Genomic DNA, 12,160 nt, shown 5'->3' on the forward strand with positions numbered 1-12,160 from the left:
TATATAATTATAAACATATATTAACTAAAGGATTTATGCTAAAATGTAACAGAAATTTGATCTGGGTAATGAGATCATGGAGTACTTGATATTATTTTCTCTGATCTCATTTTTCTACAATGAACATCTGGAATAAGAAAAAAATTTGTTTAGCTATGTAATCATAGAATATTTATTGTCATACTTGACTGAAACAATAGACTTCACTGTTATTATAATAAAAATAAAATTAAACAAATATCTTATATTTCAGATATTGACTGAAGTTCTTGCTGTACTGATTTTGAGAGTCTCGTGTGCTACAAGTAAAAAACATTGAGTCTGATAGACTCTAGCAAGGATACTACTAAAGTATCAGGAATACTAAACAGATAGTCTTTGACTTCATGAGTCTTCACAAAAATATTCTTTGTAAAATTTCCAGGGGAGCCCATAGAAACCAAGATTGTGGAAACTCTTTTTGGCTGCCAACAAGAGTACCTGCATTAAAGAGGCGGGGGTGAGAGGGAGAGGAAGGGAGGAGTTGGAGGGAGAGAGAGAGAGAGGGATAGAGACAGCCTGCGTGATACCTGTACAAGATGGTGCTCCGAATTGGCAAGAGAGAGTCATAAATGGTCAGGGAGTCGGTGACACAGTTGTCAGCTTCGAGTTGGATAGACTCAATCGAGAGACGAATCAGACAGCCCACTATGGCCACCAGTTTGAAATGACACATGAGCCTCCCTGAGGTGGCAGAAATCTCCAGAGGGTAGCGGAGAGACAGATGATCTGCATACAAGTCCTGAGAGCAGCCTTTGTCTGTGGAGACAGTACTTTCCTTCTTTCTTTTCCTTTTCTGTCTCTCTCTCTTTCTTTCTTTTCACTTGTTTTTTTAGGAATGACTTTTCTAGAAATCTTTATAGAAGAGCAGAGAGCAAAAGAGGTCATGTGGAGGACATCTGCTGTCCTTATCAGCAGAGTCCACTCTCCTCTCTTCTGGTAACACCACCCAGATTTTGCTCTGAGAAACTGTCTCTGCATTGCCTGTACAGTTTGGTTGGGGTTAAACTCACCCCTAGCTCCAGAGATGGGTACGGGACCCAGACTGGCCAATCAAAGAAATTGCTTCAGGAATGGGCATGTCAGCCAATCTAGATAATGAGCTTCAACCCCAGGACTTCTTGCAGGAACTGCAAGACAATAAGTGTGAAGGAATTTTCCACCACCATTGAGAAAATGATAAATTATAAGCTTGATCTACTGGTGATCTCATTTTTGCTACTACAATGAAGAACATGCTTATTAAAGAAGCCTCCACAGAGGAAGGCAGAGATGGAGTCCTGGTGTTTTATTGTAATCGGGACCAAACCATGCCTAAAGTCAATATATTCCACATTTGTCCCAGTTACGTAAGCCAGTCAAGTTACTTTTCTGTTTAATCCAGTTGAAATATACTTCTGTCACTTGCAATTTAAAAAGTACTAACAAACACCATCATTTGAAAAGGAAAATTATGGTCAAAAAAGATACTAATCCGGGGGGCAAGGGGATACCACATGAAAAAATTTACCAGATCCTATGGTTGAAGAATAATCTGACCGAAGCCCAGCTGCATTGAAAAAGAGAATAGAAAGAGACTATTAGTCCCAGAACTTTGTTTTACTAGAATTTTGTTCAGGAAAATTTATTTTCAGTACTTCTTGATAACATTCAAGCCCATTTAGGATTGTGCTTGAAAATAATCTAGTAGGCGATGGATAAATTGTAAATACATATTTTAGATTAAATAGGGTAGCCAAGAATTGATAGTTGTTGAAGCTAAGGATGTATGAGAATTCATTTTTCTATTCTCTTTACTTCTGTATATTTGGACTAATTTAGTATAAGTCTTAAACATTTTTTAAAGGTAAGAAAGCAACCAAATAATAATTAATCTTATGACTGAAATAGTAAATGCAGTGCAGAATTATCCGCTAGAGATTTTTTATGTAACAAACTTTTCATTTATCAGCCACTTATCATATGCCTAGCATACATATATTTGTATATGTGTGTATACATGTGTGTGTGTGTGTGTGTATGAAGTATACTTTGGAAACTCAATTGCTATATGTTTTGTTCCCAGTTCTATTGTTGAATTGTTGTACTATACATAATATTTGGCAACTTCTTTAACCAACATAGCTCTGATGCCTTTGGCTAATCCTGTGCCACTGGGATTGTGGAAGTGACTACTTCATTACATCTCTGGCTATGATAATGGTCCTAAGGAATGCTATGGGAAGCAATGCTTAAACACAAATTACCCAACAATCACCATTTAGTACCACAGAGTCCATGTCCACAGCCAGCCCCTGCAAGCTCCCCACAGAAGTTCGGTTTATAATGCTCGTCTGGATGGAGTCCTTCAAGATGGCTGCCACACAGTCCTCACAGAAGATGTGGCCCTTGGCATGTGGCATGACAAACACAACCCAAAAGTGGACAAGGAGGCCACCTTTGTTGTTGCTGCTACAGGGGAAAAAGAGAGATGTTCAAGGATATCTCTTAGGAAGTAGACTTTCTTAGGAAAGAGACCCAACTGACAGATTCAAAGACAATAAGCACATCCTTCAACTGAACCTAACTCCCTTCTTTAGGTAGTCATTGGCTCCTATTATGGGGATTGGAAAGAGAAAGCATCACATTATGTATTCTAATTATTATGTTAGAATTCAAATCTAGAACCATTACTATACTATTTCCGTGGATATGAATCAGTATTTGCTGTCATTAAAAATAACAGTTTTAACATGTTTGGTACCTGGCCACGTTTGATACAGTGCCAAATCGGCTTTATCTCATTTAATCTTATGAAAAAAGTCTTAGTGTTTTTCCAGTTTGACAGATGAGGAAATTGAAGCCAAATACAATTCACAACCACACAGCTAGTTAGTAGTAGTAGAGAAATTAAGCCCAATTTGATTTTCAAACTGACCCCAGAGCTTAAGTTTCTAATTGGATAAAGAGTGGATATTTTATAAAATAAACATAAGAGAATTTAAATAACTTGGTAAATGAAAATTTAAGGAAAATGAGCTGCTTCACTCCAAGATTCCTCAGTTCCTTTGTGTGTCAGAGTGGACTGTGAATCCCTGTAGATATTTTGTAAGTGGTGGGAGATGGGATATAGTATATGTCTCACAATTACTCCTAAAAATTATTGCACATAAAATCTTTTAAAATTTTTTTCTCAGGGCCCTGAGTTCAATCCCTGGTACAAAAAAAAAATCTCTAATAATCATGTTTTCACTGAAAATATTTTCAGAAATAGGGCCCATGCTTTATTCTTGCCCCCACCATCCACTTAATATTGTAGCCATGTTCACGGCTATTTTGCCCGGAGACACTGACATAGGGATTCCAGCTCTGAGGGAATGTGAAATTTGGTAGATAAGGAGCAGGGCAGAGGCTGGGTCCTTAGTTGTGATCATGGTAAGAACATACAATTGCCCCTGAGAAGTTGCTTGAGAACAGTAAAATCCCAATCCTTCCACAGAGTTGAGGGGAACTTAAAACATTGAAGGTAGAAATCCCCAAACAGAAGACATAAATTACCTGACATCTGCAACCACAGACTGCTTATAAAATTTGGAGAAGGCAGATGTTGTGTAAACAAAGTTTACCTGAAAAATAAAATGAAAGTATCCTAATTCTTTCAAGCTTGGCTTCCTATCACAGTACTCTGTGTGTTGCAGGGCCACACTCTGACAGCCAGCAAAGAGAAAAGCAAGCCTCAAACTAGTGGTCTCTAATTCCAAACTCAGACATTATCAAAATTAATCAAGATAAATCCCTACGTCCTGCAGCAATCCTTGGATTACCTACTTTTATTCTGCTGTTTAAGAATAATCGGTTATGCCCATTTATTTCTCTCTTTAAAGAATCTAGTCAAGTTTAACATCCATGCTTTGCCCACTCCAATTATTGTCTCCAGAGTTAACAAACCAAACTCATTTAAGCACATTTTTCATAGATTTGATGAAACCTCTTTTCAGTATTTGATTATTTTTCAAGGACACATTTTCATATTAGCCACTAGAGGGCGAAGCACACCATTCCCCTTCAAAACAGTCTCTCTTTTGGAAATATGCAGCCCCTTTAAAACACTGTGCCTTTTTTGCTCTCTTAGCATTTCTAAAACCAAGCTCATTCTCTTCTCCCAAGTTTTCTCCTCTGTTGCCTCTCCTACATAATAGCAAAACCATCTACTTAGTCGCCCAAGGTTGGAAAAAAGTACCTCAAAAAATTATATGGCACAATGGTAAAAATAAGAGCTCTGAAGTTTAAAGTCACTATGCAACATATTACCTAAATCTGCTGGGCCACCGTTGCTCTTTGTTTTGTTTGTTTTTTCCTCTGTAAAGGAGCGATCAAAATGCCTGCCTCCTTGGGATAATTTGAGGAATAATTGGTGCACAAGTATCAGAGATGAAGCAATTGGTAAAGTACCTAGTGTCCAGAAGGCAGTCAGTAAATAAGGGCCACTGTGACTGCTTGCTGTCTCTCTCTCTCCCTTCCTCATCCTACACTACACGGTGGCTGTGCATTGCCTCTGCTGGGCAACCCCCTCCATTTTGTAGAAATAAAATTGGCAGAAACTTTCTACTTGGCAATGTGTGCCATAAGCCCTGAATAGATATATTTCTATTGAACAAGGAATTACACTTTAAAGAAATCACCTAAGAAAGTAATTAGAGATGCACACAATTTATGTGTCATAAAAAATACTGTATTTTCCGTTGTTGCAAAAAATGGAAACAGCTTAAACACCCAATAAAAAAGGATTTGGTAACTCAGAGGCAATTAGAATTTGTGTTTTAAAAAGAATATTTAATAACACAGAAACATGCAAAGTAATGTTAAGAGAAAAAAAGTCAAATTGTAAAACTGAATTGTCACTAAAATTCCAGTATGCATTATCCTCTATGTCTATGTAGTCCAGAATAAAAAGGGGCTTTATCTCTAGTGATGACATTAAAGGTTTTAATGTTCTTTTTTATACTTTTCTGGATCTTTCAGGTTTTTACAATAAATATTTATTAATTCTATAATGAGAAAGTTTTTTTTTGTTTGTTTGTTTGTTTGGTTTAGTTTGGTTTGGGTACCAGGGATTGAACCCATCAGGGGCTTAACCACTGAACCACATACCCAGTCTTTTTTAAAAAAATATTTTTTAGAAATAAGATCTTGTTGAGTTGCTTAGGGCTTTGCTAAGTTGCTGAGGCTGGCTTGAACTTGCGATCCTCCTGCTTCAGCCTCCTAAGCCACTGGGATTCCAAGCCTGCACCACTGTCTCTGGCAGTTTTGTTTTTGTTTTTGGTTTTTTGTCTGTTTGTTTGTTTGTTGTTTTTTTAAAGTGAAGGGATTACTAATGCACCATGGTGGCATAAATGTGTAAATGATAGCATTAATTAGTACATGCATAACCTCAGGTATGGAAGGCATTTTAAAAATTTACCTGATCCAATTTCTTTATTTTGCAGATGAGAAAAATAAAAATTGAAAGAGCCACTTCTTTTTATATTAAGCAGGGGGAAATGATTCTATTTTATAGAAAAAAATGCCCATGTTTCCCTCTGACAGCTTCCTTCACCCCCTGTCCTCTACTTCCCTAAACCCAGCTCACCTATGACACTGATGACCCCTCCCCTATCCCTCAACCCACCCACTCCACTGCCTTCCCCACCCCTAGCACCTCACCACTTGCTGGACGGTCCCCGCCACAGAAAGAAATTCCCTGGACTCCTTCTGCCGGTACTCAGGAAGAAACTCAATGTTGGTGATACGAAACATCCCAACAAAATAAAAAGGATCTTTGCTTTCTGTCTTACCTGGGAGAGGAGAGAAGGCAATTAGGAGGCTTTCCAATCAGTGTGGCCACAGGCATCATTTGATGGATGTCAGTATGAGGCTTCGAAATGACCTCATTTTAGGAAGCTGCATACATTACTGGCTCATTGCCTGTGATGCTCTAAATGTACTTAATGACACCTCTTCTATCAGCAGCAAATCAACATACCTCTTAGAATGCTCCATTTTTAGAATCTGCTTCTGGAAAATACTTAATGACTTAAAGATTGAAATCTATACATCTTGGAGTCTCTAAAGTATTGAAAAGAACATAGAAAATTTTCATGTACCCCAAGTCTGGGGAATGTAGGGAGGTAAAAAGTTGACACCATTAAGCTCTTCGGTGAAAAGAAGGGAAAGAACTCCAGTCACTGAGCTCTGGAGCTCTCTCGTTAGTCCCTCAAGTGACTTGTGTGGCCTGACATTCTAGGTGCTGGGCCAGTCTTCAGCTCTATCCAATACATGGGAATTCATCCTTCCCACAAGCCACCCAGTGTGGCCTTCAGCCCAGTGTGGCAGGTCACTCCTGCTCCAATCTTCTGCCCAGTGAGGACTGTGGAACCTGGTATTCTGCCAGGCCAGAAACTGCAGGCAGGAGGGGCAAAGGCAAGGCTGTTGCCTCTGTGTTGCTTTAGGGCAGCTAATAAAGAGCAGAGGCTGGGGGCCATGAGCGCCTCTCCTTTTTTCCTTTCCTCTTTGCTTCCCAGGTTTTGCTCCTCTTGGTCAACCTTGCAGGCTCCCGGGCCCTGGCACTTTTCTTTCCTATGGCATAATTCACACTGCAGCAGAGCTGCTGCCTGCTTGCCTGCCTCCCTTTGTGAGCTCTGAGGGAATGCACAGTAACCTATGTATTTTCCTCTGCCCCTGTCATGCAGTCAGTGCCTGGCTTGGCCTTGGTGTCCAACAAAAGTTTGCTTTTGGAAGGGTGGTGGGGAGGGAGGTGCTGGGTAGAAGAAGAGAGAAAGAGAACATCCTTGTTAGCACAAGGCCCACCACACCACAATGCTAAGCAAATGATGGCTGAATTAAAAAGAAGATGAAATCTACAGAGTGGCAGCGAGCAACCTTCCTTGTAGGACCCACCCGGGGTCACTTTGGACCCAAGCAGAGTAGTGAGGCTGTGGAGGGGTATTTAAGCACAGGGCAAGGGCAGGAAACCTGAAATCCTGCCTCAGATTTGTTCTTTTGGGTTATTGACCTTGGGCGATCATCTTGTTTCAGTTGGTGTCCCACAAAAAGCAAAAAAATGTTTTTGGGTTCATTTTATTTTTATCAAGAACATGCTTCTTAGAAGTTTTTTTTTTTCTTTTTTCTAGTTGCAGATTCTTTAAATTTGAATGAAACCTATGAATTCTTTCTAGAAGCTCACATGTCCTTCTCATGTCAATAAATACTCAAGGGTCAGAACAGCAAAATTGCAAGAGAAATCATATTAGCATTGAACACAATTACATGTACCTAACTCTAGCTCAGCACAACTTCTAAATCCTTCCACATTCTTCCTGATGAGCTATCCACCTCACTTCTCAAGGCTGCCGTCTACGCCCAACTTTCATGTCTCAAAACTAACCTGTTTCATATTGAAGAGTCCTTACTTTTCCATATTTGTTTCCCTTTGTTCATGCTGATCTCTCTCCATGAAATGCCCTTCTCTGATTTTCACACAATCAATAAACTACTACTGCACAAGGATGTTCCAAAATTTTATACAAAAATTCTAGGATAATGCAAATGTATCAGTTGAGGCATGGCAGGCAAATGATTAGAAATAAGTTGGCTTGTTCTCAGTTGGGGTTTTTTGGCTTTGTCTTGATGGCCCATTGACTTGACTTCCCCCACAATCTGTAAACCCCTTGAGGATAGAAATTGTATCTTGTTTACCAGTCTGTCCTGCATGCCTACCAAAAGGGCCAAGACAGTGGGCATTTAAAAGATGTATCAAATGAGTTTTTAGGAACCTGGACTCCACCCCTAGGCAAGCTGGGTGCCTCTCTTCTATGATCACAAAATTATCAATTAAAAAAATCAATTCATACCTTCTCTCCAGTACTGAACTGTGAGTTGTTTTTTTGTTTTTGTTTTTGTTTTGTTGTTGTTTGGTTTGGTACTAGGCATTGAACTCAGGGGCACTCGACCACTGAGCTACATCCCCAGCCTTATTTTCTATTTTATTTAGAAATAGGGTCTCATAGAGTAGCTTAGGACCTCACTAAGTTGCTGAGGCTTGCTTTGAACTTGAGATCCTCTTGCCTCAGCCTCCTGAGCCACCAGGATTACAGGCGCGCACCACCACACCTGCCCTGAACTGTGAGATTTTTGAAAGTAGGAAAAAAATGCATCTAGGAACTTTCTGAAGCTTATTTGAGTGCATCTGTGCCAAGCAAATTGTAGGTGATCGATTTATAAGTGACCTAAACAATTCAAGAAACTATTTACTAATTTTTTGCCTATAAATTTTGCCACCCAGATTTTAGAATCCTTGAAAGTACAAGTAAGAAATCTGTTTGTTTGTTTTTTATTCACATTATCACTTTCCAACTCCAAATATGGTGTTGTTTCCTCCACACACACACACACCTATCAATGCTCCAGTTCTGTGCAAACATCAACTGGGCATCCAATAATTCATTTAATTCCTACACTAGCTATCCAACAAGAGTGTCAGAGCCCCACAGGTTATGGGCTCATTCCCACAAGACTGACATCACTTTAGGTGCCAACACAGCTTCTACAAGTTAGGGTTTCCCATGACCCTCTCAGTTGTGATAATTTGCTATAATGACTCTCAGAAATCAGGGGAGGAAACTCTATTTACTATTGTTGGTTTGTTATACAGGATATTATTTTTAAAATGTAAATAAGTGGTCAGGTCAACAGGTACAGCATAGGTGCTTCTGTCTCTGTGGAACTGGGGCATGCCTCTCTCCCAGCAAGAGGACTTTTACCAATCCAGCTGCTCTCTGCACTGCCTGGTGTTGTTATGGAGGTTGCATGCTGTAGTCATGATTGAGTAAATCATTGACCATTAGTGACTCCATCTCCAGTCCCTCTCCCTGTCCCATCTTTGAGGGGACAGAAAACTATAGCCCCCTACTCACACTTTTGGTTCCTCTGGCTTTCTAAGGGCTTTTCAGCCATGAGTCATCTCATCAACACAATAAAGACCCTTAGAAGCTCTGTGTTAGGAAGTGGGGACTAAGATCAAATATTATATATATGTAAAAAAGATGCTCTGATCCTACCTAACACTCAGAAAATTACAAGAGTGTTAGAAACTCAGAGCCAGATACCAGGGGCAGAGGTCAAATACATGCATTTCATTTTATGTCATTATGCATATTCATTTTATGAATCTTCTATCAACTATAGAATGAGAACTTTAAGACAAGTCAATACATGCTATAATCACTGAGTTACATGAGTAAATAGAAGAAAGAGCTGTTGCCACATCTGTCCAAAAGGATCAGATTGACAAAAACACAATAGGGAGAAAAAGATGTGTGTATAAAATGGAGCTCAGGGAGCTGCAAATTTAAGGTTGCCTAGAAACAGACAGTGGGTGGAACAAGGAAATGAAACAGCTTGCATTCCATTCGTTTTTTAAAAGCAATAAATGCATTGTATTTTTTAACTACTCGAAATCTCCTGAGCTTCCTCCTCAGCCTTTCCCATCCTATCTCCCATCTCTCCTCTTGCTTGTCCATGGGAGGAAAGAGGTGGTGGTAAAAGAAGAAATGGGTTTCAGTTCTGGTTCCTTTCTCCTTAAAAATTCTCCACATCAGCTTTGGAAATAGTGTGTCAGTTTAGGAAAGAGGAAAATTCCATCAGAAACCCCGAGGGCAGGTTAGGCCTGCTTGGCTGAGCAGAACTCATACCACAAGCTTAATCCTAGAGGAATACAGACTTTCACTTACTGATGTACAGCCACAGAAGTGTCCAGGCTATGACTGCTAGGACGAATAAAAATACTGTGAAGAGAATGATTTTATTTTGGACATTCCAAAAAGGCGCTGTCTTCTTGGCTTGCTTGTTGGGTTTGGCTTTGCCAACCGGCTTTCTTGGTGGGCGTCTCCCTGGCAGCTTCCCTGAGACACTGATCACCTGAACTGATATATTGGATATCTAAAAAAGAAAAGAACAAGAAAGATATATTTTCAGTTAGAGGTAGTCAAGAGCGTAAATGGAATTCCCCAGTCAGGAGATCTAGGTGCTAAGAGGCCTAACTGTATTCAGGCAAATTATTCCTGTAAGCGTAATAAGTCGATTTGTACCTAGTCACAGGATGAAGATGAGAAAAACTAGATCTGGGTGTGGCAACCCACACCTGCAATCCCTGCTATTTGGGAGGCTGATGCAGGAGAATGGCAGATTTCTCAAAAAAGAAAAGGGACTGGAGACATATAGCTCAGTGGCAGAGAGACCCTGAGTTCCATTCTCAGTATCATACCTCAAAAAAGAAAAAAAAATTAGAAAAACTAGGCATTATACAACCCTGATACAATGGCTTCCAGATCCTCTCCCCAGCTCTCCAGCTCCATTGAACAGCTGCTGTGGAACAGAAGCCTGAATTTCATGGAGCAAAGCAACTGAGGGATCTAAAGTTCAGGGGTGAAGGTAAAGATTCTGTGTGGGTAGATTCATGTGCATGCACAGCTCTCTGTAAGACCTTTAAATGTCTATATTATATTGCTTTTCTCTCATAACTAGTTCTTTCTGGATGGAGGCAGGATTGAAAATAGTAATATAAGTGAGATCCTCACAGAAATAAACGGATTTCCTGTCTATGGCTTCGTGACTGAGAGGTAGGCATGAAAAGTAGAGATGATGCCATGGTTGGGTAGGGTTGTGGAAGAATATGCGTGTCTTACTGTCACCAGGGCTGAACTGGTTGGTGACTCAGTGTCTCAGTCATAAACAGAAGAATAATTTTAAAATACAGCAAAGAATGAAACAAAGAACTTGTTAGAAATAAAAATTATTGGTTTAGATGTACTGAAGTGCATGAGGGACAAAATGCATCATTTAACTGTCCTCTCCTCCTCCTCTTTAATTTTCTCCTCTACCTTCTGTCATCTGATGCTGTGAATTTGTTAATAATGTAGAAGAAAGTTTAGCTTCTTTGACAAAGAGATTTATACATGTCAGGGTAACTAAATGCCAGCGATGAAATAACTTTTAACCACACATTCTTTTAGAGGCAACAATCTAGAACATCAATGCTGAAGAAATAACCCCTCTTTGGCACTGCCCTTAGTTCTCTCCTTTTTTTTTTTTACTCTTCCTCACTTTTCCCTTCAGAACTTATGTCTTCCAGTCTTATTCCTGCCAATTAATGGGATAATATGTGGCCAAGTACACTCTGAATTATTCATGGCTCCCTCATTCTATTTGCCAAACACTCTTGTCAACCCTTGCAGTGAAAATGTTGCTTGAATCCCTCCTGGAGAAATTGAGCTAGACCAAACTTGCTTCACTGTGCTGCAGGAGTGAGGTGGAATTTCCACAGAGAAAAATATTCCCTTGAAAGATGAGTTGACTCTGGTATCAAACTACTTTCAATCATTCCTCCAAAGAAGTAAAAGACAGAGGTGCACAGAAATGCCGATGCACATAGAACTCTCAAGGCTGAAGTTGGATCATTAAGTGCAAGAACACATTATAGATAGTCTCAGTTAGCCCTGATTAAATTTTAAAGTGGAATTTGTATAGAGATCAGTACCATTTCCCTGGAGTTTTAGAAAAACAGCTGCTAATCGATTGCTGAGTACAGTACTTTAAAACAAGCTCACATTTGTAAAATCCATTACGTACCATAAAGAGATAAAGGATTGCCTTTTTGCCCCCTTTATCTTTAGAAAGTCACACAACCTCATTTCACTAACAGGGTCAACAGTAAAGGGCATTTAAGGCTGAGGGAAAGCTTCCCACACTCTACTTACTTTCAGGTCAGCTGGTTTGGATGAAGCATCACCGTTTTCTTTGTCCATTTTTTTGGTGCATGAATGTGACCATCTAGCAGGGGTGTCTGCAAGCCAGTTTTTACCCTTTCCTGTGCTCACTAAGAAGAACGGACAGGAACTGTCACCTCAGTCAAGCTAGCTTTCAGAGGAAAGGAATCAACTTACCTCCACCAGGTCTAGTTCAGAAACTGAAGCAGCTTCAAGGCCACATTGTGAATGTTAAAGGGACCTAGCACTCATCTTTCCACCCCAAACCAAACATGTTAATGTAACTCCAGTATGAGTAAGGACTCTCGGAGGCCAGCCCCAAGGCAAAGTTTCCTTACTAG

At 39.8% G+C, this 12,160-nt stretch overlaps 1 protein-coding gene across 2 annotated transcripts in view; it reads right to left on the minus strand.

Annotated features, from left to right (window-relative positions):
* Positions 1–11,858, minus strand: part of Tmprss7 (transmembrane serine protease 7) — a 34,278-nt gene extending 22,420 nt beyond the window's left edge. The window contains exons 1-7 of one of the 2 annotated variants that reach the window (XM_027936108.2): positions 11,811–11,858; positions 9,786–9,993; positions 5,722–5,852; positions 3,577–3,644; positions 2,297–2,490; positions 1,550–1,588; positions 570–798 (exon numbers count right to left, since the gene is read on the minus strand). In XM_027936108.2, the coding sequence (XP_027791909.2) occupies positions 570–798; positions 1,550–1,588; positions 2,297–2,490; positions 3,577–3,644; positions 5,722–5,852; positions 9,786–9,993; positions 11,811–11,858 (917 nt within the window). Of the gene's footprint in view, positions 1–569; positions 799–1,549; positions 1,589–2,296; positions 2,491–3,576; positions 3,645–5,721; positions 5,853–9,785; positions 9,994–11,810 lie in introns of those variants that run through there. The other variant, XM_027936109.2, reaches the window with a different exon arrangement.
* Positions 11,859–12,160: the final 302 nt, after the last annotated feature.

This window comes from Marmota flaviventris, chromosome 8 (genome assembly GCF_047511675.1).
Source record: "Marmota flaviventris isolate mMarFla1 chromosome 8, mMarFla1.hap1, whole genome shotgun sequence".
In the NCBI taxonomy this organism is placed as follows: domain Eukaryota; kingdom Metazoa; phylum Chordata; class Mammalia; order Rodentia; family Sciuridae; genus Marmota; species Marmota flaviventris.